General features: G+C 36.1%; 11 protein-coding genes across 11 annotated transcripts; 5 read left to right on the top strand and 6 right to left on the bottom strand.

The window, feature by feature from the left end:
* Positions 1-4,766: 4,766 nt before the first annotated feature.
* Positions 4,767-6,494, bottom strand: C9374_007313 (uncharacterized protein; the record flags this gene model as incomplete). The annotated part of the gene is made up of 1 exon (XM_044697265.1): positions 4,767-6,494. The coding sequence occupies one exon, from the start codon at positions 6,492-6,494 to the stop codon at positions 4,767-4,769; it is 1,728 nt and encodes a 575-aa protein (XP_044555676.1).
* A 526-nt stretch (positions 6,495-7,020) lies between these two features.
* Positions 7,021-7,623, top strand: C9374_007312 (uncharacterized protein; the record flags this gene model as incomplete). The annotated part of the gene is made up of 1 exon (XM_044697264.1): positions 7,021-7,623. One exon carries the CDS (start codon positions 7,021-7,023, stop codon positions 7,621-7,623), a length of 603 nt encoding a protein of 200 aa, XP_044555675.1.
* Positions 7,624-9,316: 1,693 nt separating this feature from the next.
* C9374_007311 (uncharacterized protein) lies at positions 9,317-9,577 on the bottom strand (the record flags this gene model as incomplete). Its single annotated transcript, XM_044697263.1, has 2 exons — positions 9,317-9,520; positions 9,566-9,577. The coding sequence occupies 2 exons, from the start codon at positions 9,575-9,577 to the stop codon at positions 9,317-9,319; spliced, it is 216 nt and encodes a 71-aa protein (XP_044555674.1).
* A 572-nt stretch (positions 9,578-10,149) lies between these two features.
* On the top strand, positions 10,150-11,184 carry C9374_007310 (uncharacterized protein; the record flags this gene model as incomplete). The annotated part of the gene is made up of 1 exon (XM_044697262.1): positions 10,381-11,184. The coding sequence occupies one exon, from the start codon at positions 10,381-10,383 to the stop codon at positions 11,182-11,184; it is 804 nt and encodes a 267-aa protein (XP_044555673.1).
* Positions 11,185-12,345: 1,161 nt separating this feature from the next.
* C9374_007309 (uncharacterized protein) lies at positions 12,346-12,916 on the bottom strand (the record flags this gene model as incomplete). Its single annotated transcript, XM_044697261.1, has 2 exons — positions 12,346-12,684; positions 12,758-12,916. The coding sequence occupies 2 exons, from the start codon at positions 12,914-12,916 to the stop codon at positions 12,346-12,348; spliced, it is 498 nt and encodes a 165-aa protein (XP_044555672.1).
* Positions 12,917-13,149: 233 nt separating this feature from the next.
* On the top strand, positions 13,150-14,267 carry C9374_007308 (uncharacterized protein; the record flags this gene model as incomplete). Its single annotated transcript, XM_044697260.1, has 2 exons — positions 13,150-13,222; positions 13,297-14,267. 2 exons carry the CDS (start codon positions 13,150-13,152, stop codon positions 14,265-14,267), a joined length of 1,044 nt encoding a protein of 347 aa, XP_044555671.1.
* Positions 14,268-14,494: 227 nt separating this feature from the next.
* Positions 14,495-15,537, top strand: C9374_007307 (uncharacterized protein; the record flags this gene model as incomplete). The annotated part of the gene is made up of 2 exons (XM_044697259.1): positions 14,495-14,963; positions 15,059-15,537. The coding sequence occupies 2 exons, from the start codon at positions 14,495-14,497 to the stop codon at positions 15,535-15,537; spliced, it is 948 nt and encodes a 315-aa protein (XP_044555670.1).
* Positions 15,538-15,657: 120 nt separating this feature from the next.
* C9374_007306 (uncharacterized protein) lies at positions 15,658-17,218 on the bottom strand (the record flags this gene model as incomplete). Its single annotated transcript, XM_044697258.1, has 3 exons — positions 15,658-16,121; positions 16,212-16,721; positions 16,786-17,218. The coding sequence occupies 3 exons, from the start codon at positions 17,216-17,218 to the stop codon at positions 15,658-15,660; spliced, it is 1,407 nt and encodes a 468-aa protein (XP_044555669.1).
* A 75-nt stretch (positions 17,219-17,293) lies between these two features.
* Positions 17,294-18,881, bottom strand: C9374_007305 (uncharacterized protein; the record flags this gene model as incomplete). The annotated part of the gene is made up of 3 exons (XM_044697257.1): positions 17,294-17,546; positions 17,610-18,149; positions 18,229-18,881. The coding sequence occupies 3 exons, from the start codon at positions 18,879-18,881 to the stop codon at positions 17,294-17,296; spliced, it is 1,446 nt and encodes a 481-aa protein (XP_044555668.1).
* A 225-nt stretch (positions 18,882-19,106) lies between these two features.
* On the top strand, positions 19,107-21,200 carry C9374_007304 (uncharacterized protein; the record flags this gene model as incomplete). Its single annotated transcript, XM_044697256.1, has 1 exon — positions 19,107-21,200. The coding sequence occupies one exon, from the start codon at positions 19,107-19,109 to the stop codon at positions 21,198-21,200; it is 2,094 nt and encodes a 697-aa protein (XP_044555667.1).
* Positions 21,201-21,320: 120 nt separating this feature from the next.
* C9374_007303 (uncharacterized protein) lies at positions 21,321-22,697 on the bottom strand (the record flags this gene model as incomplete). Its single annotated transcript, XM_044697255.1, has 1 exon — positions 21,321-22,697. The coding sequence occupies one exon, from the start codon at positions 22,695-22,697 to the stop codon at positions 21,321-21,323; it is 1,377 nt and encodes a 458-aa protein (XP_044555666.1).
* Positions 22,698-22,715: the final 18 nt, after the last annotated feature.

The raw sequence follows: 22,715 nt of genomic DNA, 5'->3' as shown, positions 1-22,715 counted from the left end.
AAACCCAAAACCCAAACCCAAACCCAAACCCAAACCCAAACCCAAACCCAAACCCAAACCCAAACCCAAACCCAAACCCAAACCCAAACCCAAACCCAAACCCAAACCCAAACCCAAACCCAAACCCAAACCCAAACCCAAACCCAAACCCAAACCCAAACCCAAACCCAAACCCAAACCCAAACCCAAACCCAAACCCAAACCCAAACCCAAACCCAAACCCAAACCAAACCCAAACCCAAACCCAAACCCAAACCCAAACCCAAACCCAAACCCAAACCCAAACCCAAACCCAAACCCAAACCCAAACCCAAACCCAAACCCAAACCCAAACCCAAACCCAAACCCAAAACCCAAACCCAAAAAAACCCAAAGAGTAAACCCAAAGAGTAAACCCAAAGAGTAAACCCAAAGAGTAAACCCAAAGAGTAAACCCAAAGAGTAAACCCAAAGAGTAAACCCAAAGAGTAGAATTTTTATCAAACCCATGTAAAGAGACTAAGACCACAATTTTTCCAAACACTCCAAAGTCAACATTTATCAATTATCTCAACAAGTATCAATACACATTCAATAATACTTCATAGGTATGTTGTCATATACATGATAAACATGTTATATCAATTTCACAAAGAGTTGTGAACATCATCACAACATATAAAGAGAATGTCACAAATTTTTCAACGTTTCATATCACACCATGCACACAACTATACACAACACTTCAAAATAAAAGTACTCACACTATGACATGAGTACTTCATGATCATGAAAGAATATTTAACATTCAACACAAACATCTCATCCACCATGACATCAAATTTTTTTCAAATGATTAAAGCATTACTCGACAAATACAATTGATGGATCAACGCAATCACTATCACGTGATCACATCATCATGACAAGCATGTTTATCAACTTGAATGAACATTCAAACAACCATGTTTCATCTCATCAATCTTCATGAACAACTTTGAACACTCATTCATTTGGTGATAGCAACGATCGTGGTAGACGTATCCAATACGGTTGAAGGACACATCTACAATCACTACAAATGATTTCAATCATGATTCCGTCATCACAACACCAAACAACACTGACCAATCACAACAACATTTTTTTGGATAAATTCTAAATGCGGAAGTATAGGGTCAGTAAAACCAGACAAAATTCAAAATCAAGATGACATGAACATTGACGCATATCAACCACATACACCATACATTTCACATGCACTGATCATGAAAATCAATGAATTAATTCTTTATTTTCAACGTAGCCATCATGAATCAACACAGAATCTCCATGAAAAATTGTCAAATGTGACATGAGTGAATCCTTCCATCACACAGTGAATCACAACACTCCACAACATCAATAATAACACAATAGAACAAGATCAACACATGAATGATTGCTACAACTCAAGGAAAGAACCATGTCTCACATTGTAATCCACTTCATGACGAAATCTTCTAAGGTGCTCAACAACAATACATTCTAGACATGAACAAATACAAGAATTAATGTCAATGTGTTGTACACCATCTCATCTACCATAAAAAACTATCTGCATCACTCTCCTGACAACTCTTCAAAAATTAATTAATAATCATTTTCAACACATCTCATGTACCTCATAACAAAATCAACTCATATAGATAAATTCCACAAATTTCAAAATAACAATATCACGCTATATACTATCATATAAAGTCACTGTGATATTCTTAAAATTATTCAGTATCGTAATATCACGTGAAAAAGAAAAATGAATTGAAAAAGTGAGACACCACTTCCATAAATTGATGATTCAGTGAGTACAACCAACATGGATGAATCACACTCATCATGACGAACATGTTGATGTGTATTGTTCATGACACAATCGCTCTTGGAAGGATATGGTATCACACCTCTACAACATTCATCATGATACTCCACCAATAATGATCATATCCATCATCAATAGTCATAGAAATACTCTCCACAATGTATTATACAACATTACAATCATCGATTTATCGAAAAACTGAATCAATCAATTGTTATAAAATGATCATTCAATCATACAACAATACATACCAACAACAATTCATCATGATCACATTCAACCACTCACAATCACATGAAACACTTCTACAATGATGATCATAACGTGTCATGATGATAGAATGAATGACATCAACAAGAGAGGAGAACTGTACCCTGCCTCAAGAAATGATGTTTTCCGAGAAAAGCGAAGTGCTCCCATTCAATGAAACAATCATGTCAATGAATAAAACTGATGATTTGTTGTTTGAATGATCAGAACATCCATCCATATCAATTTCATGTAGTTCTGTAAAGTGCTTGTCTCGATCGTACTTTTCAGTACTACCATAGAGCCACCATCGCACTTCACATCACACAAAGTCATGAAATGACCATCACTTTGAACTGAATCAACGATCAATTCCATGGTTTCTGATCACTGTAACAACATTCCGATCATCAGATTCATTCCATGATCATCACATCCAACAGGAGCAGTTCACTACAATTCTAACCGCTACTATTTGATGATTATCATTTCCATGTGTATTCATACACACAAAATATTCCTCATAAATGTTGATCATGATGTGCACATTTGATGTGATCAATATGAATATGACATGATGATGAATGGAAACATGACCCGATCTTGATGATGATCCTGTCAAAAATGCAGGGAGTTTTGGCTTCATTTTTTTTTAATTTTTTTTTGAAAAATTTTCATGTCATTTTTGACCTCACTGAAACTCCTTCAAACTTCATTTTCTCGAAAACTACCCTAAACCTGATCGAATGCTCTATCATGACCCCCATTATTTTCGAGAGATCTACAAAAAAGGTGTCGCTTAAATTCTATCAAAAATTTGACAGCTGTTACCATTTGTTGAACTACTCAACCAACTTAGCTCACTATCCAATGATGTCGCTAGCACGAATGTACTACTCATCAAAATCTATCGAATGAAATGCTTGGATCAAGCTCAACATCAAAGATGACGAAAACCCCGACCATGCACGAGAGGTCTACTTTAAGCAAGTACAGTTCAATAATTACCCATAATTAATGGATGAAAGTCATATCAACACGTAGATATACCTCCATCCCCGACGATTTCATAAAAATTAAAAATCCAATGATTAAGCATGTCGAAAAATTAAGATTACAAGTCAAGCTGGGCACCTATCCAAACCCATATGGTATCAAACCTCTACAACATTCATCATGATACTCCACCAATAATGATCATATCCATCATCAATAGTCATAGAAATACTCTCCACAATGTATTATACAACATTTCAATCATCGGTTTATCGAAAAACTTAATCAATCAATTGTTATAAAATGATCATTCAATCATACAACAATACATACCAACAACAATTCATCATGATCACTTTCAACCATTCATAATCACATGAAACACTTCTACAATGATGATCATAACGTGTCATGATGATAGAATGAATGACATGAGCAAGAGAGGAGAGTTGTACCCTTCCTCAAGAAATGATGTTTTCCGAGAAAAGCGAAGTGCTCCCATTCAATGAAACAATCATGTCAATGAATAAAACTGATGATTTGTTGTTTGAATGATCAGAACATCCATCCATATCAATTTCATGAAGTTCTGTGAAGTACTTGTCTCGATCGTACTTTTCACCTCTACCATAGAGCCACCATCACACTTCACATCACACAAAGTCATGAAATGACCATCACTTTGAACTGAATCAACGATCAATTCTATGGTTTCTGATCACTGTAACGACATTCCGATCATCAGATTCATTCCATGATCATCACATCCAACGGGAGCAGTTCACTACAATTCCAACCAGTACTATTTGATGATTATCATTTCCATGTGTATTCATACACACAAAATATTCCTCATAAATGTTGATCATGATGTTCACATTTGATGTGATCAATATAAATATGACATGATGATGAATGGAAACATGACCCGATCTTGATGAGGATCACCTCAAAAATGCAGGGAGTTTTGGCTTCATTTTTTTTTAATTTTTTTTTGAAAAATTTTCATGTCATTTTTGAACTCAATTAAACTCCTTCAAACTTGATTTTCTCGAAAACTACCCTAAACCTGATCGAATGCTCTATCATGACCCCCATTATTTTCGTGAGATCTACAAAAAAGGTCTCGCTTAAATTCTATCAAAAATTTGACACCTGTCACCATTTGTTGAACTACTCAACCAACTTAGCTCACTATTCATTGATGTCGCTAGCACGATTGTACTACTCTTCAAAATCAATCGAATGATGTGCTTGGATCAAGCTCAACATCAAAGATGACGAAAAACCCGACCATGCACGAAAGGTCTACTTTAAGCGAGTACAGTTCAATAATTACCCATAATTAATGGATGAAAGTCATATCAACACATAGATATACCTCCATCCCCGACGATTTCATAAAAATTAAAAATCCAATGATTAAGCATGTCGAAAAATTAAGATTCAAAGTCGAGCTGGGCACCTATCCAAACCCAATCAAAGATCATCATGAAAAAAGCCTCTGGAGAGAAACGTGCACTTCCAAACCCAAAGGAATCCCAACCCTGTTAAATAAATTCTGTCGTTTCATAATTTACTTATAAGTAACTTTATACAAGTACCAACAGCACAAACAATATCAGGGTCTGGGAAGCAAGCTCTCTCCAAATTTTCCAGCTTGTCTTTACTGACAATATCTTCAATAACTACATGGTATCACGCCATGTTTATCTAGCACATACATTTTTCTGTTAATGCTATCCATAGATATAGATAATACTTGCTGTAACATTGGTTGTGTTAGAACAGAGTCTATCAATGTTCCATCCCTTTTGTACCTGTCAATTTCGCCATCTAAACTACCTAAAATTATATCGTTTGTGGAGGAGTCAAATGCGAGGGTTGAACCAGCATCATTGACTTTAAATTGAGAAAGCAATATGCCCTGTTTTGAGATAGTCATTATTGTGTCATATTCTAGGAGAATAATATTTCCATCGTTATCCAATTTCATGGAATAAGGAAATCGAATCGCAAAATTATCAGTAGTGATCACATTCATCAACATTTGTCCATTCATGATGTCGAATACAGCAATACTATCCATATATTGCGCACATACAAACACCATAGTATTATCGGTAACCATACACGCATTATGGCCAATCTTAGTGGAACTAGGTAACTTGGTTTCCCATTGTACTTGTGTAGCATATAGAGTATAATTACAGCCTAGCAATTCATCTAAATCGTTCGAATCAGAGCTAGAACTACTGGAATCGCTTGAATCGCTTGCATCACTTAAATCACTTGAATCAGAGCCAGAACTACTTGAATAATTGGACGTATCCTGTATTGTTCCTACTGGAATTTCTGTTAAAATTATTTTGAAAACACAGTCTGGAGAGGCCACAACTAGGGTACTGTCCTGATCACATATTGCAACCTCATATGGTGAATATTTAGTTTTGAATGGCTTCAATGATTTTGTGGTAAGATTGAAGATGAAGATTGTGTGCCAACATGTTAAGGAAATATAGAGAGTGTCTTTGTGATAAGTTATACTACGAGGCTGTTGTAGGCGATTAAAGGATGAAATAATTCTGTTTTGAACTTTGAGTGTACCTCTGATTGAAGGAAAAAGGATAGAGGGAGAAGGATAATCTTCTGTGGTTGTCGGTGTGTCTCCTTTGTTGAGAGTAATTATTGATAAATCACAAAATCCAATCTTTTTCGATGATATTGAATAAACAAAACCAATCACTTGCGTTGCAGTTTCAGAATTTTGTGTGTTGGTGATCATCCAAAGCTTTTTTTCATAAAAAAATTGTTTGTTTGGTTTGACTGTTAAATGAACACCAAAAGAATGTTCTTCTTCACCATCACTGAATAATAAACATTCATCTTCAATTTCAGAATTAGCAATTCCATTCAAAAATAATTCATATTTTTCAGAATCAATCAATAGGAACCCATTTGGCAATAACAAATCATTACTATCCAGTGAACCATTTGTTGTTTTTTTCTTTTTTAAAACATGTCTGATATTGTTGTTTTGCTTGCTGTCTTTGTCCCAGTCTTGTCTCTTGATTGCAGCAATATTATATTGTCTCGAATTATGATTAAAACATGATTCAATCAATTCATTTCCATTTACATCTGAATGATGAATAATAAAAGCTTTTGTATTGCTGTCCGAAATGGTTTCTTCGACAATCCATACACCTTGTTGTGCAGAGAGAAAACAATTTTTGGTGTTGCCATTTGTAGTACAATCATCATACACAACCGATTCCATGATGGAATGTATACTTCCCCACACGAGCTTTCCAGAGCACCAAAATTTGACTGGAAAATTGTTGATGGAAGAACATGTTGGTGTGTCGGTTGTGGATTCGTGCTGGTGTTTTCGTTTTTGTGAGAGCATTTTTGTCGGCTGGTGCCGTTTTTTTTTTTTTGAGATCGCAAAATCACACAAAAGGTTCTCGCCTTAGATAGTGGCGAAGGTTTCTTCAAAAATTAGCATTACCCTCTCCTTCTATCTCAATAAAAAAGAGTATATTTATATAGAAATCTAGCAAAACCTTCGCCCAATAGCCGACTCACTCTATATGTACAAAGAGTTATTGCTGAAGTATCCCAAGACAAATTCAAATGCACTCAAGACTTTAGAGGAGTTCTGTAAACACATTTGCCATCAAAATACGCCACTGGACTAACCAATTTAGAGTCTTTTCAAATTAAATCAAACGTTCACAAAAGCATCATCAAAGAAATTGCAAAATGCAACAACTCTATTTGGAATAACAGAAATGTATGGCTTCACAATCACTACACATGGAACCAACAACTATCAAGGTATACAAACATTATCTAATGCTGCCAAACGGTAGGAGTTTCACTGCAAGCACGTTGTCAAGACAACTCGGTTGTAATAAACTTTCTTAAAAAAAATGCTGAACACTGCTGGCACTGTGGGTTTCAATCCAGATGATATCAAAAATAGGCTGGTTGATTTTTTTAAAGAAAAGCACACTCGCACGCTCCTAGAGATTGTTCTTGCGTTTGATGGGTATAGCTATAAACATCAAATCGAACCAATTCTCAGAGAGATTGCGGATTTCAACCATACTACACAAACATGGACATTTACACCACTCACACTACAGAGTAGTCCGTTATCAACAAGTTCGTCATCATCGAATACTCTCAAACATTCACTCGTTTCTGACCAACCAGAAGGTTCAAACATCAAGAAACTACGAAACAATCCAGAGAGCGATGATGAAGAAGAGCTGGATGATTCTGATGACGAAGAAAACAATGATGACTATAAGAATGGTGTTGATGAAGAGCAAGAAGAAACTGATGAAAACGACAACAGTGATGATGAAAATGATGAAGAGGTGCCACCCGATGAAGTAGAAGAAATTGATGAAGACAACAACATTGCAATGATGAATTATGTTATTTCAAATCCTTCCTATCAATCTTGCAAGCATCATCAACCCTGTTATGATACAAATGATGATAATGATGGACAATTGAAGACATGATTTTGTGACATTCAAATTATAACCAAGCAGTACTACTCATCCCAACAAAATCTTCTCCGTCGCAATTCAGTATCACAACAACACATTTTCATGAAACGCATTATTTGTCCGCTTCCCAAAATTATTCCCTTGAGAACTGATTTTTCTCACAAAAGTACAATAGCCGCTGCACGCTCCCATATAGGTAGTCTCGCCATTGATATCCATAACCAGCTAGTGTTTATGACAGATTGTATAACTTTCCGATTAATCATTTTTGATTTACAGAAAAAAGAAATCAAAGCTTGTGTGAGCTCCCCAACGAGAAAATTCAACTGCATACTTAAGATTTGTGAAAATGACAATTCAATTTATGACCTCGGGGATGTAAAGTTAACTAAACACAAATACAACGTTACCAAAATATTAGCAGGATGTAATGAAAATATATTACAACATATTTGGACATTCGACAGTAACACTGCTACTGATCGTCCGATGAGAGATTTAACCATTGATATCGATGACAATCAAGTGAGTCATTGCGGAAGTGGCGTCATTTTTGTTGCTTGTATCGACATCATTTTAGTGCTGAATGGTTTTGATGGGAATTTATTGAAAATAATTCGTGGCTTTCATTGCTTAGAGCGTGTTGAATTGGATGGAAATAGAAATCTGTTGGTTTGTGAATATTACAAGAACCATACGCTCGTAACCAGAGATGGACATGTAATAATGAAGATTAGAAGAATGACTGACTATTATGTTGAATTTCTTCTCCACGATCGCTCATCCAATAATATGATATTGATTTATACCCAAAAACTCTATCCCGAATTTGATGTAATTCAAATACTTAGCCCAAATGGAAGAGTTGTTTTGGAAAGAAAAATTGAATTTTGTGCTTCGGGTGCTTGTTTAAATATGCAGACTGGTGAGTTACTGTTAATCAATCCTCGTTCGGAGTTGAATTGTGAAGGATCGGATTTTAATTTTATTAGGACAATAGAAATCTTTCAATGATGACCTCTTTGTTTATTATTCAAGAACAATATCATGCTACAATCAAGACCTATTTTTAATTGCATTTTGCTCAAAGTATTACAAGATACCCAATAACAATGAGCAAGCAAATGTTGATCAGCAACAAGACAGATGAAATTAACCACAGCGCTTGATCAATGTATGGACTTGCATTTGGTCAAGTTTGATGAAATTCTGATGTAGACAACCTTGACCAAGGTTTAAGAAGGCACGAGTATAGGGTAATAATTTTATTTCATTAATTTAGAAATTACAAGCGTTGACAGAATTCTTTCCGATGGATTCAACTTCAGCATGCTTGCAACGAGTTCAAGAAATTCTGCAGTATGGATTGAGTTTTGGAATTTTCATCAAAATATATTTTTCCAATATCGTTTCCTCCAATTTCATAATATTGAGGTAATGCATTGGTCGTGTAGCCAGGGACAAGTCAAAATATGAAATTCAAGGAGTTAAAATAATCTCGGCTTAAATTTCAACATGAGGAGATATTTCCAATACCAGACTTTGGAAGTTTTCTTCATCATTGTTACAGAACAACTCCAAAATAATTTCATAAATTGCTGCTGTCTGGTTATGCGAATGACTCAAAACGTTTCGTATGAAAATCAAGAACATACGAAGCTTCTCCTCTGGTGTTTTGTTCTTTCCAGAAAAGGAGTCGATTCTTTCACATCGATCCTGTAAAAAAGGCTTTCTCGTTAATAATTCGATTTTGTAAAACCTTAATCATTGCTTTAGAGAAATTGTTTCCTTTAGCCTGCTCACCTGCTACGATGAAAGGAAGCAAAACCATGTCAATCCATTTCCCTGATTTATATCCCTTCCAGTACTTTATTCTGCCATCAGAGTGTTCGTAATTACAACGCAAATACTGCAACAAGATTATCATTTTCATTCATAGAGAAGTTTAACTTACCCTTGAGAACATCAAGTCTCTGAAAATAAACTTTTGAGAGTTGGAGTCTTTTACGAAAAAGTACTCCCTCTCGCAAGGGTGGTTGTCGAAGAAGTTCTTTTCAAAAATTCCTTGCAGCAAATACTCAATGGCGTTTGGATAAAATGGTTTGCATGACATCTCTATCATAGATCTCAAATAAAGAATTGGTTATGTCTTGAAGTACCACATTTAGGGATTGTCTCTTGATGAACGTTTTCTCATTTGCAAGGGAGTCATAAATCTGGATCAAAAAGCTCCAATGCAACGTTCCGAAATGGTGTTGTATCCTTATCAAATCGATATCATCCAGTTGCACGTTGGGAAACTCTTTTTTCAACCAGTGATGGCACTCTTGAAGTTGGTTCTCACTGCAACATCTAGGAATTGTGTATCTGTTCTATGCGAAAATTCGTCTTTGGTGATCGGCAAGCACCTGGATGGTTTGCCTTTCAGCCATTTTTTTTTTGGTTCGGATAGTCCCAAAAAATGGCCACAATGATGAAACCGCACGACCGAGTGACTACACGACCAACAGCAACAGCACCACCAACTCGAACACAAACATGATCGTTACGATCCGTATTAATGAACATACCTTTCCGATGCCTATGGAAGAAGCTGAACGACTTTTTGGTGAATATCATCAAAATATTCAGGACCGGTATAACTTTGATTTTCCTTGCAACATCAATTATTCAACAGCATACAGCTTGCTTAAAGTGATTCAAGGCTTAAAATCAGAATACGCCTCGGAATTGTATGTAACCAAGGAACTGGAGAGTATTATTGAGAAGATGAAGAAAGATGGCCATGATGTCGCCTCTTTGTTAGTGTTTTTGGACAAGCACTTGCCTGATGTTTGCGATCAATTCGGAATTGTTGATTTTCTTATGGACAAGATACCAGACGTTGTGGGATCAGAGGCTAATCAGGTAATTGAAAATTACATCTTTCAAAATGGTGAATTTATGTTAGGAGAACAAACTCCAAAGAACTGCGTTACGATCATCTATGAACACCAGAAGAAAATATACTCCTACGGAGTTTTGATGACTACAAGCTCTTTGAAGAACGACAAAAAAACTATTTCATTCAAAGATGAAGATTTTGTAAGACCTCCCCCGAAACCACACGAATTGTTTAACATGGCTTCTGAGCTATTGCATACATTTGACTCGTGCAATATATCCCTCATTGAAATTACAAGACCAAGAACTGTCTTTATCTTGGCCTCAGTGTTTAAAAAGATAGGGCCACAAATGGATTTAATTAGAGGAGCGAGAGCTTTTGAAATATTTAAACTAGATATGGGAATACCATGGAAGAATTATGCAACGAAAGTGGATAAAATGGATGTTGATGATGATATCAAAAAATTCTTTAAAAAGTTTGTCGAATTAGCATCAGACAAGAGAAAAAAAGTATGGTTTGAAGAAATGGTCAATCATATATTTCCAAAAGAGCAAGAAAATGATGATGACGATGAGGAGGAAGAGGAGGATAACCAACCGAGCTATTTTTCCATGCCATCTGAAATTGTTAACAAAAAGAGACCATTTCAATCTGACTCGACCCAACAAACCAAGAAACAGAAATAAATTATTTTGGTCATTTTGGATTGGTAAGGATCAATTCAAGTGTTTCATAACCTTAATGATCATCAACTTCGCTGTTGAGAGAAGGTAGTTCGTATGTTAATGGTCGAGATTATGCCTTCCATTAATAAAGTTCAACAAGTGTGGAGAGGGAATAAATGACAATCTTGAGAAATGCAATTCCAAAATTCATCCAAATTCATTTTGTCACATTTACAATGAAATTCCACATCAAAGGTCCATAAATTTTCATTCTCGATCGAAAATGAATGATAAAGTAAAACAAGGCAATTAAAAAACTCCAAAAAGCATTCCAAAATCTTTTCCATCTTCCCACTGATAAAGCATTGTTCCCATTTGATTTCTTCAACGGTGGCCATAACTGTGCACTCAAATTTGGAATGTTTTTTTCCTTGCCTGTTGTCAAAAGATTTTCTTTTTTTTGTCTTCTCCTCATCATTTCCAAACGAAATGAATCCTCATCATCTTCATGACCATTCATCATTGAATTTCTAGAAAAGCTGCCATTCAAAGTTCCTCCCGAATTGGATCTATGTCGAGCGATGGTTGTTGAGTGGTTGGTTAAATGTCCCAACAGGGCTGTTGCATGTAGGACCTTCGAGACTGGATTCCCATCATGAGTAATGGATCATCCTCCTCATTGCAACAACAAGTATGAAAACGATGAAACCTCTCGTTTTTTAGTGTCTTCTTCTTCCCCACTCTCTCCACTCGTCATGATGACAGGAGACACCAATCTATCACCAACAACAACACTCACCACATCAACACTCACCACATCAACACCAACTTCTCCAATGATGAATGGAAATTCGAAGAGGAGAAGAATGGTCTTGTTTGTGAATGGAAGAAGGTTCTGTTTCTTCTGAAGTGCCATGTCAACAGGTGGAGCATCCCCTTGATGATGGTTGTTGTTCTTATTGTTGTCATCATGATGAGGATAGACCATGGGAACAACTTCACCGTAATCACCAACAATCCATGTCGAAGGTGGAAATCTTGTTGTTTCGGGATGATTTTTCATGACATCATTTGGGCTCCTCAATTCGTGGTTGGTGTGATTCGAGTCGGAGTGGAATGTTGATGACGACTTAACTGTGTATTACAAAAACTTTAGCACCCTAATGAGCTCTCCATTTGAAACTATTTGAGGCCATCATTTCCAATCTTGCAGTATAAAATGTTCAAATCTGTAAGATTTTGCATTCCATATTTTGCTCCTTCAGATCCGAACAAGCCATGAGCAATATTCAAATGTTTCACAAACAACAATTTGGAAATATGTTTTACACCATCTAAATCAATACCACATTTGGTTATTAACAGTTTCAGTAATTGGCTCTCATTGATCCATAGTATTTCTAAATTGTAAGAAATTACATGTCCAACAATTCTATCAACAAACACTTGTTCAGATGGAGCAAGTTGTGTTAATCCTCCATTCATTATTAAATTCATTCCTTTGCTACTGAGGTTTCCAATCTCAAGTGTTTTGAGAAATGTCAAATTGTTGCTGATTTTTCACATCTTTCAATGAAAGGTCGACCCCACCTACATTCAATGATGTTAGTGTTGTATTTGGAATGGATGGAATGGATGGTTTGAAATTTGTTGAATATAAATATAATTCAGTTATTTTAGGAGATGTAAAAATTGATGATGATTTGATGATATTTCTCCATGCGGAACAAACAGCAGAAAATGAAATGTTCATTTTGTTTTAAATACGGAATGATATGATGAATGATGATATTAGTATTCGATAAAATGTTGTTGCTGTTGCTTCTGTTGATTTTTGGTCTTTGAAATATTCTTGGAATACGGTTCGAAGAGGCCCATTTTTTTGAAGACCACAGTTCATCCAGTTGCGGTTTTGATATTTGTAATGGTGAGCTGTTACAGTGATTGTGCTCCAATCTTGGAGAATGCAAACAGAAAAAAATACACATGGCACGTACCAAATGTCGTACCGATTATAAAGTGTTGATTGTTAATTTTCGATTGTTAGACCAATATTTGAGTATGTACATTATAATAACTTTCAAAATAAATCATCAGAGAAACACATTGAAAAAATTGATGATGAAACTGGAGAACCTGTGTTCTGTGTGGATGTGAACAAGTTATTGCAAGATTTTTCTCAAGTTTATCAGACCCAATTGTGGTTCCCGATGAAATTTTACACGATGAGAGGCTTTCCCATGTCAGAATTTGCTGCACTTCCCTTGTTTACAGGTTTGTTTGGAGACGACAACGATACAGATTTTAGTGAGTTTGAAGGTGGAATTGAAACCACACTTTACAGTGCTAACATGTTCATGCATGCAGAGGAACAAAGTGAAAAATTATACCGTCCCTATCTATCATGCATTTCTGGAGAGTATCCACATGTGAAGGCATGCACCAATGAATTTTTAACTGTCATTCATCCGATACACATGTTTCGTTATTTTGAATTGGCAGAGTTGGCACCAAACGTCTCCGATCAAGTGTTAATTAAATATTTTAAGGACAAAATTGAAAAGAGAGAAGAAGAGGAATTGATGAATGAGAACAATAGTGAGGAAGAAGATGATGTTTCTAACAAACGAAGAAAACTCGCAATACCGAATCAACAGCCAGAAGATAGAGAAATCAAGAATATGGTTAGAGAGATATTGGAGGAAATTGGACCAATGGACTATTGTGACGCTTTATTGAGGCAATATCATTATCGTCTAAATCGGGTAGATCAAGAATCTAAAATACCAGATTCTTGGTGTAACACTCTCAGTGATGACGAGCACAAAGACGATGAAGAAGATGATGATGAAGAAGACCATAATGACCATCACGATGATGAAACAAGTGACAATCAAGACAATATAAGGCTTACATTAGATTTGAAACCCTTGAGTAATCAATACGACATGTTATATTGCATTATGATGTTTATTGGTGATCCAAAAACCTTGTATAACTTTTCAATAGCATGTCGAACATTTTATGAAATGTTTCAACACAAAAATACACATCATGAGTTGATTAAAAGGTTAGCACGTGATTTGGGAGTGATTGTGTTGTAATCTGGATGATTTCAATGTTCTATCCAATCAACCAAATCGTTCCACTGAAGCAATCCAATCTAATTAAATTTCCTCAATCCAACTGTTTCGTCAATTCTCAGGTCAATTCACATAATTGTTTGTTTCAAGAGCCAGTTTCAATGTTGCTGAAATTTTCACAAATTTCCTTTTATCGACGAGGTTTCTCTTTAAAGGGAATTTGAAATGCTGTCAAGTCACCCAAAAAAATGAAACCATTCACTCGTTCACTCACCTTCATCGCGATCTTGTGCATCTCCTTGTTGTTGGCTTTCGCGTTAGTGCAAGCCATTGACATTAGCTTTAAATCAACCCAACAACAATCATCAGACGCAAATCTCAGTCCCTCCATGGCATTCAAAGAGCAAGTGAAGAATGAAGTTTTGAAAGACAAGGAATTGACAAACAAATTGATCAATTATTCATTAAACAAACTTGCTAAGAAATCTCCATCCTCTCATCATAAGCCAAGTATAGCTTCCTTTTCAATGGTTCAAGTTCGTACCAATTTAGCAGGAAGTGAATTGTGTGAAGCATGTGTGAATTTGTTGGATTTTGCTGTTGCTGATTTGATGGCTGCCATTGACACAGGAGTTGTTGTTTCGTGTGTTGATTTGTGTCAATATGTTCCTCCACTCTTTCCATATGCTTATCAAACTTGTGAACTGCTTTGTACAGGTAAGTCATTCATTGTTGAAAGAATTTATCATCGAGTTCCTCATTATTATTATATACTTTCAAAAACACTTTGGAAATGTGATTGGAACGAATAGTTGTTGGAGTGAATGCATTCATTGCAATTTTGAAGAAAGCCGATCTTGATCCTGTCTATGGATGTCAATTAATGAATGTTTGTCCCATTCATGACTGCACAGCCAAGACTTGCGCTACTTTCACATCTCCAGGTGTTTCTCCACAAGTGAGTGAATGTGGTGGAAAAGTCCTTGCCTATTCCAGATTAAATGTTTTCAATGAATCTGGCCCAGGTCAAGTCATCCTTCAAGTGACAGGTCCTTTCTCTGTTGAACAAATTATTGAGAGATACTATCAAGCCAATGGTTTCATGCCAGGATCTTATGAAATTAAATTTGAGATCAAAACTCAAAATGATGATTCACAAGATTTAATGTGGTTCCCTGGACTTTACAAGGTTGTGATCAATGCATGTGAAGGTGAATGTGGAGCTTCAAGACCTCATTCAAGATTGTTGGCTCAAGTCAGTACCAATTTCACATTAACTACGGCATGTTAAAACATGATATTTGACTCGAACATGTTTAATAAAGAGTTACGTGTCTATTGGTCCTCTGAATGGCAAAAGAAGTGTATCACTCTGTTGCATCATTTAGATTCTCATGTTGCTTCACAAATTCTAAGCAAGTCCAATGTCGAGAGCCATCATGGCAACAAATCCAACCATGAACATTAAGGTTGACAATTTTGCTACAAGTCTACTGGGCACCACAAACATTAATGGAATTAACTCATGAATCACCACATAAACCATGACACCACTCGCAAAGGCAAGGGAATAAGGAAGTATGGCAGCTGACGCAAAAACTAAAAGACATCCAAATAATCCACCCATTGGTTCTGTTATTCCTGAAATTGCGCCTAGAAAGAAGGATTTCGCAACGAGTTTCCACTGGATGCCGTAATTTTTCTTTTTCATAATTTTTCTACACTCATTGCCATAAATAGGAAAAGTCACAGCAACACCTTCTGTAATATTTTGAATAGCAATTCCAAGCGAAAGGCCAATGGCAGATGCCAATGTTGCTCCAGAAGTGCTAGAATTTGATGCAGCTGCAAATGCAACTCCAACAATAATTCCCTCTAATGTTTCAAGTGCAAACAACAATTATTTGGATATTGTTATCCAAGATGTCATTTTAGAAATAGTATGTGACACAGAATTATACATACCAGGTATGTTATGCAATGTCATTGCGACAAATATAATCCAGCTTCTTCTGACACCATGTCGACTGTCTCTCAAATTATTTTGAGACTTGTCATGAAATGTCATTGGATCCTCAATACATGAATTGCAGGTTGCACTATTTTCTCCAATGTTACGAACAGATACTGTATTGTTTTCATCCAAAGAAGTTTCACCTTCATTGATTCCACCTTCCTCCAAGTTGTTATAACTTTCAATGTTTTCAGTGTTATTGACATGTGTCGAATTTTCATTCATTGAAGGTGTTTCTTCTAATTGAATTTGATCTCTGACATTTTCCATCTGAGAACCACTTCGGGTTGATATTTTCCTTTCCACAACATCTTGAACTTTGTGAATGATTGCATCAAATATTAAGATTGCCAAAACTCCTACAAAGAAGCTTGATCCAATGGCGAATAATGAATGAGATTTGGATGCTTCAGTATTCGAGAAGTGGTTTAAAGCTGGAAGTAACAAACTAAAAAAGGAAGCTTTGTGATATTCAATACAATTAATTTTCACATGAGACAATTGTTATTCACACAAAATACAAACCTGCAAGCATGACTCCTCCACCAAATCCAATCGAAAGAGGAATAAATAAGTCGTTAGAAAATGAAGCTGTTTTGTTTTGATTTTGTTGAAATAATCCTATTTTGAAAGACAATTCATAAAATAAATTAACGAATTTAGTGACCCATTTGGTGACAGTGTTCGGATTTTCTTTGTCTTCATTTCTATGAGTCGTGTCTAATTTTGAACAACACACTGTACAAAATATCAAACTTGCTCCTAACGCTGTCGTGAGAGCATTGATGAAAGTAAAAATTAATGTTTGAAACACGGGATGAACTCCGACCAAAAATTGCCATGAGAACGGATCAACAGTTGTATTAGAAGTGTTAGATACAAATACCTTGTCCAGAACGGGTGAGAAGGATGATGGTTCGAACATCATTGTTTCGAGCAAGGGAGAAAATGAAGACATTTTTTTGAAATTATGAAATTGCCTTTTTTAGTCGTCACACAACTCGGTGTTCACAATTAATTCGTTTTTCATATATTAATGCAAATGAGTGGTATTTACAATAAATGCAACATCACTGAGGTGTTCACAATTAATTCGTTTTGAAATAAATAGAAAATGTTTGGTAATTGACAAGCTTTTGCTACAATAAACAACAGTATTGTAGTATCCCATGGAAACGGTTATATCTGATGGATTATGTATCTCTGGGAATAAGCATTTCATATGGAAAGTGTTTTCATTCATATCAGCTAGTATTGAACCTAATTGATGCTTTTCGTTTTTTCCTCTAATTTTAGTGTGAAAAAAGTTGTGAAAATTTACACATGAAATTCCAACAGTCAATACCAACCTCAAAGTCATAGTTCCATCATCTAAAATGGCACACGAGTAACTATCTCCAGCGAATATTCGAACCAATGGTCTTTTATAGTCCATCTTGGTCATTGTCGAATAACGCTCGCAGTACTTGGCAGTAAATTGATGGTTATTAATTCCACACACGTACAACTCTCCGTCAGCAGTCAAAAATGCAGTATTGTCTCCTCCACAACTCACATCAATAATTTGTTGATTTTCAAAGTTCTTTTCAGTAATATTATAAAAGATGGTATTCTGGTTTTCATGGTCAAAATTTCCGTATTGATTAGATGCATTGTCTCCGCCTCCATAAACTGTTCCATTTTGGAGAAGAACGACAAAATGAAAACCACCTGTAACAATCTTCTTGACATTACAATCAAACACGTGAAAATCTTGTTTTGGAGAGAGACGACCATTCGATAATTTTTGATGAATATCTTGTTCATAGACCCAATTTTGTCCCATTAATCTCAATTTACGAGAATTGAGGACAAATAGTGAGAATGAAAAGCAACATGCCACGTGTGTTCTATATTGTGATAATTAGAATTTTCCAAAATTCAACATTTACCAACTCAAATTGCAATTTTTCTGAACCCAAAACTTACATTTCATCACCAACCTCTCGACCATAATCCACCAATTGAGGATATCTCGAGAATGTTTCACCAAGTGAAATTTGATTATAGTCATTGACACCACATCCATACAAGTCATTATTTTCAGAAACAATGAGTGAGTAATGCGAGCCACATTCCATCGTCTTGATTTTGACATGTTCTAACAATTTCACTTGAAATATTTTTCGTTCCGTGAGAGTGTTTTGAGAAGAGTGGTGGTCGTGGTCAAAATTTGAAGATGATTTGGTCTCGGAATGATCATTACTACTCTCATTCCATTGTTCTGGTGTGATCGCTAATTGCTTGTGCTCATTCATGCCACATGAAAATAACGATCCATCATTCAGTAAAATCAAACAATAATCAGCACCACTTGAAACTTTCCGAATATACGAAGGAGGAGGACCATAGGCAGCATGAAGAGGTATGGAATAGTTGGGAACATTTTCAGGAATGGAGAGTCGAATAAAGGAGGAGTTTGGTATGGTTGAAATGAGTTCATCTTTGGTTGCGAGAGAATCATTCATCAACACTATGGTGTCATGGTTACTCCGATACGAACGTCCACATCCTTTGATGTTACTACAGGTAATTCCTTGACCACAAATGTAGAAGGGAATGGAGAATGAGGAGTTAGGCATTGATGTTTTGATGATGGCAAATTCTCAAGATCAAAAAGAGTAGTTCGTGTTGTTATTAACAATAATAATTTTTTTTAGAGTGCTCCAATCTTCAACTTGACAGAACTTGACTCATGATTTTCACACAGTCACTGCTAGTCATTCAAATCATGATTAAAAAGGAATCCCAATCCGATACAACCGTTCCTTGTTGTTGTGTGTTGACTTTTTCTTTTTACAAAAAAAATGTCTTTAAATCCCTTCTCCCTTCAAGATGATTTCAGTTTGCTCTCGGATGGTACATTTGGTGGTGAAACGGAGGATAACACAACAACACCAACAACATCAATGAATCATCATCATTCATTTAATAATTTAAATACACCATTAATGACACCAACATCATCCTCTACAAGCGGAACTAACAACTCTTTCTTGTTTTCCATTCCATTCTCATCATCGGAAGCAATAGTACAACAAGATGCTTCCACTCTCCTCTCTCACAATCCTATCATTCAACATAATATTCTCCAATTTCTTCATCCGATTCAAGCTTTGTTTTTGATGAGAGCGATCAGTACTGCCTGGAACAATACTGTACATCGTTTGCGATCGAATATTTATAATGGCACTGTCGCACTTTCATTACTTACATTTTCCAAATTTCCAGATATGAATCAAGATGATGATGAATATATCCGAAAAAACAACAAACCAGTCTTTCAGGACGTAAAAACTAGAATGAAAATTAATTACCCTTTAACAATGCTAGAGCAATTTATTTCATCATCATCTTCATCATCAGCAATTATTGGACCTAAAACCATAATTTCTCATCTTGAATTCCTTGGCTTGTCAATACCCGAAATGGAATACATTTTAAAGAGACTCACCCTAGTTAGTACTTGTAGTACATTGACATCATCGACTCAACGTGATCCACTGATGAGCCCTTCAGGACCAACCTCACTGACATTGGAAGCAGAATTTTTCCCACCAACTCCTGCACCAATCAAAGGTATGATGCACAACGCCACCACATTCCAAACCATCAAGATTGTTTCCATCACTGTAGGATGGGTCAACGAAAAAGCAGTTCACAATTTCACAATACCCAAACTTCCCACTAAACAAAAGAGTGCAGCTCAAGTATCATTTTTCCCGTCACTCGAAGTAGGAAATAGCATTTCTGATGTCGGATATTCTGAACCATCTTCGAAAGGAAAAGCTGAAGAAGAGGAAGATATGGATGATTTCATAGAGTTCGATAATGACGATCAAGATTATACTGTTGATGAGGAAGAAGAAAACGATGACGACCATGACATTGTGGATGTCGAAAGTAATGAACTTGATGAAGATAGACTTGCTTCCACAAATGTTGAGTATGACTCACAAACACTCTCGATATTGCAGAATATTGAAACTATCCTAATTGTTGATTGTATCAATGAAAATGATTTGATTGATCTTGAAACTTTGGACGAACATTGCAAGTTGGAAAAGTCTTGCTCAATAGATGAAGTTCAATTGGATTTATCAAATGTTAGCATGACTAGGAAACAGCCTAGACGACGATTATTAGATTTTATTTTTGCTGGCAAGACGTTAAAGAAGTTAGTTTTTTTACGAAATCCATTCTTTTACTATACCGAAGACTCGAAACAAGATATGATTAATTCTGAGCTCAAGCCATACATGAACTATATGACAGATTTTAAAAAAGGAGGCTCCTTAATCAAGTATTGCAGAAATATGCTAAGTGAAGTCATCGCATCGCAATATCTAATTGACACAAAATTTTTGAAAGAAAACTGGCAAGTACTTTTGAAACCATTGTTTGAAAATGGATTATTGAATTGGAATGACGAGTTATATGCATCTTCAAGCTGGAGAGCCAATATTATTCAAGTTATTTTAAAGTCTGTAGTTTCGTATCGAATTGAAGAAAGTGCCTACAGCTCTGAGCTCCTACGATTAGAGTTAAAACAAGATTTTAAATCAGCCTATGAAAACTTTTGTGCTGAAGAAGAAGTTGCACTTGCTCTGGACATCCTTGAAACAATGAACGAAACCTATAAGACACTAGATGGAATTCTTCTTCCCTTTGATGCTAACCGTTTTTCCGGTCGTCAATTCTACTCTCCTCTCTCTTATTGCCAAACGATTGACAAATTCTTTAGCAGTATCATCAGTAGCATCAATAGAAACCAAGTCAAGGATACGTTTGTAATTTGTTGGAGTGAACTATTGCAATGTGGAAAGAAAAGAAATCTTATTGAACTTGCTGATGAGAAAGCTGAAACAATGCCAAAAAAGAAGAAGATACAGTTGCAATAAATTTACAAGGAATTATTAGTTACAAATGCCTCAACTCGATGGAAACCCACTATCTACTGGTTGAAGAATCAAATTAAGAGTTCTTCAAATTTGCTCATTTGGACAAGGGAGTGTCTCATTTCAAATTGTAGCATGAATGGCAATATCTACCAACAAATTACCTTTGGAGCAAGACAATACTTTTCGTTTCATTAGTTGGGACGATATTCCATCCTCCACGTCTTGATCCCTATAAAAAACGGTGTGCAACCCACCACAAGCTGCGCTATTCACTAGCATGTAGTTATTTTCCTTTCCAAATTCTATTCGTTGCAACCTGGATTTTTGAGAGATGGGATGATCAAATCCACCTCCTGTTCCAAACATCAATTGTCGATTAAGGGCACTAATAAATATGGAGTGAGAATTTCCAAGAGAAATGTCCGAAATTGCTAATCCAAATACATCAATTTTTGTAAACCTGTAGCGGTGATCTAAATTACCAAATGAAAGTTGACCTTCACTATTCCTTCCAGTAACCCAAACATCTCCTCGTTCTGTTAAAACAGCACTGTGAAATTCACCGCAAGCAATTTTGGAAATTTGTTGTACAGTTTGTTGGTTGCCAATGTCAACCTGGGTAAAACTTGGTACTAAATGCACCGACGTTCCAAGTCCACAAGCTCCATACTTGTTGTCTCCACACGCAAGTAATCGATCTGTGTTCGATTCTCCATTCCGTATGAGCAACAAGGAATGATTTTCTCCATATGCAATCATTTCCACTCGCTCAGTAGGTTGTAATATAGTATCCAAACAAGCCACTCTTGTTAAAGTGTATTGACTATCATTTTGAATGGCACTATTTGAAAATCCAAGTTCCCTAAAATTGTTCTTTCCCGTTGAATACACACTTCCGCTCTCACAGAGGACGCTTGTATGATCATAACCACAGAAAACTTTCAGAATGGTATCGAATTCATTCGTCAAGTTATTTCTCAATGATTTCAACGGCACCGAATTTGGCATGCTCACTTCAAGCCAATTTCTCAATCCAATCTGACCATTCGCATTATCACCCATGGCATGCAATGATTTTCCATCTTTTGAACAAATCATGGTAAAGTTACATCCGCAATGTATGGATCTCATCTCTTGTAAGCATTTTGAGTTTTGAATGGGACTCAGATGAGGTATTTCAGTGTCGTTGAAGGCACTTCCTGGTTGCGCGAGTTGGGAGCAGCAGTTGGTTCCACATCCCATCAAGGCGAATGAGCAGGGTTGTTCAATCGCTTGATTTAAGTCAGATTGATGATGATGACGATGGCTATAACAACATTTCTCTTCAGCAACCATTACAATCGTATGAGCAAAACCACAGGCTACTTTCCGAACGGAATATCCAGGTGCTAATTCTACCTTAGTGGGAATTTCTCGTTTCGTAAAATCTCCTGTACCAAGTTGCCCGAGTTGATTATTACCATGAACGAGAATGGCATGGTTGATGGTGTTATGCATGCTGTTGTTGTAGAATTT

This window comes from Naegleria lovaniensis (genome assembly GCF_003324165.1).
Source record: "Naegleria lovaniensis strain ATCC 30569 chromosome Unknown tig002, whole genome shotgun sequence".
NCBI lineage: Eukaryota > Heterolobosea > Eutetramitea > Acrasida > Naegleriidae > Naegleria > Naegleria lovaniensis.
Note: the sequence above shows the minus strand (reverse complement) of the source record. Positions and strands in the feature narration are given on the sequence as shown.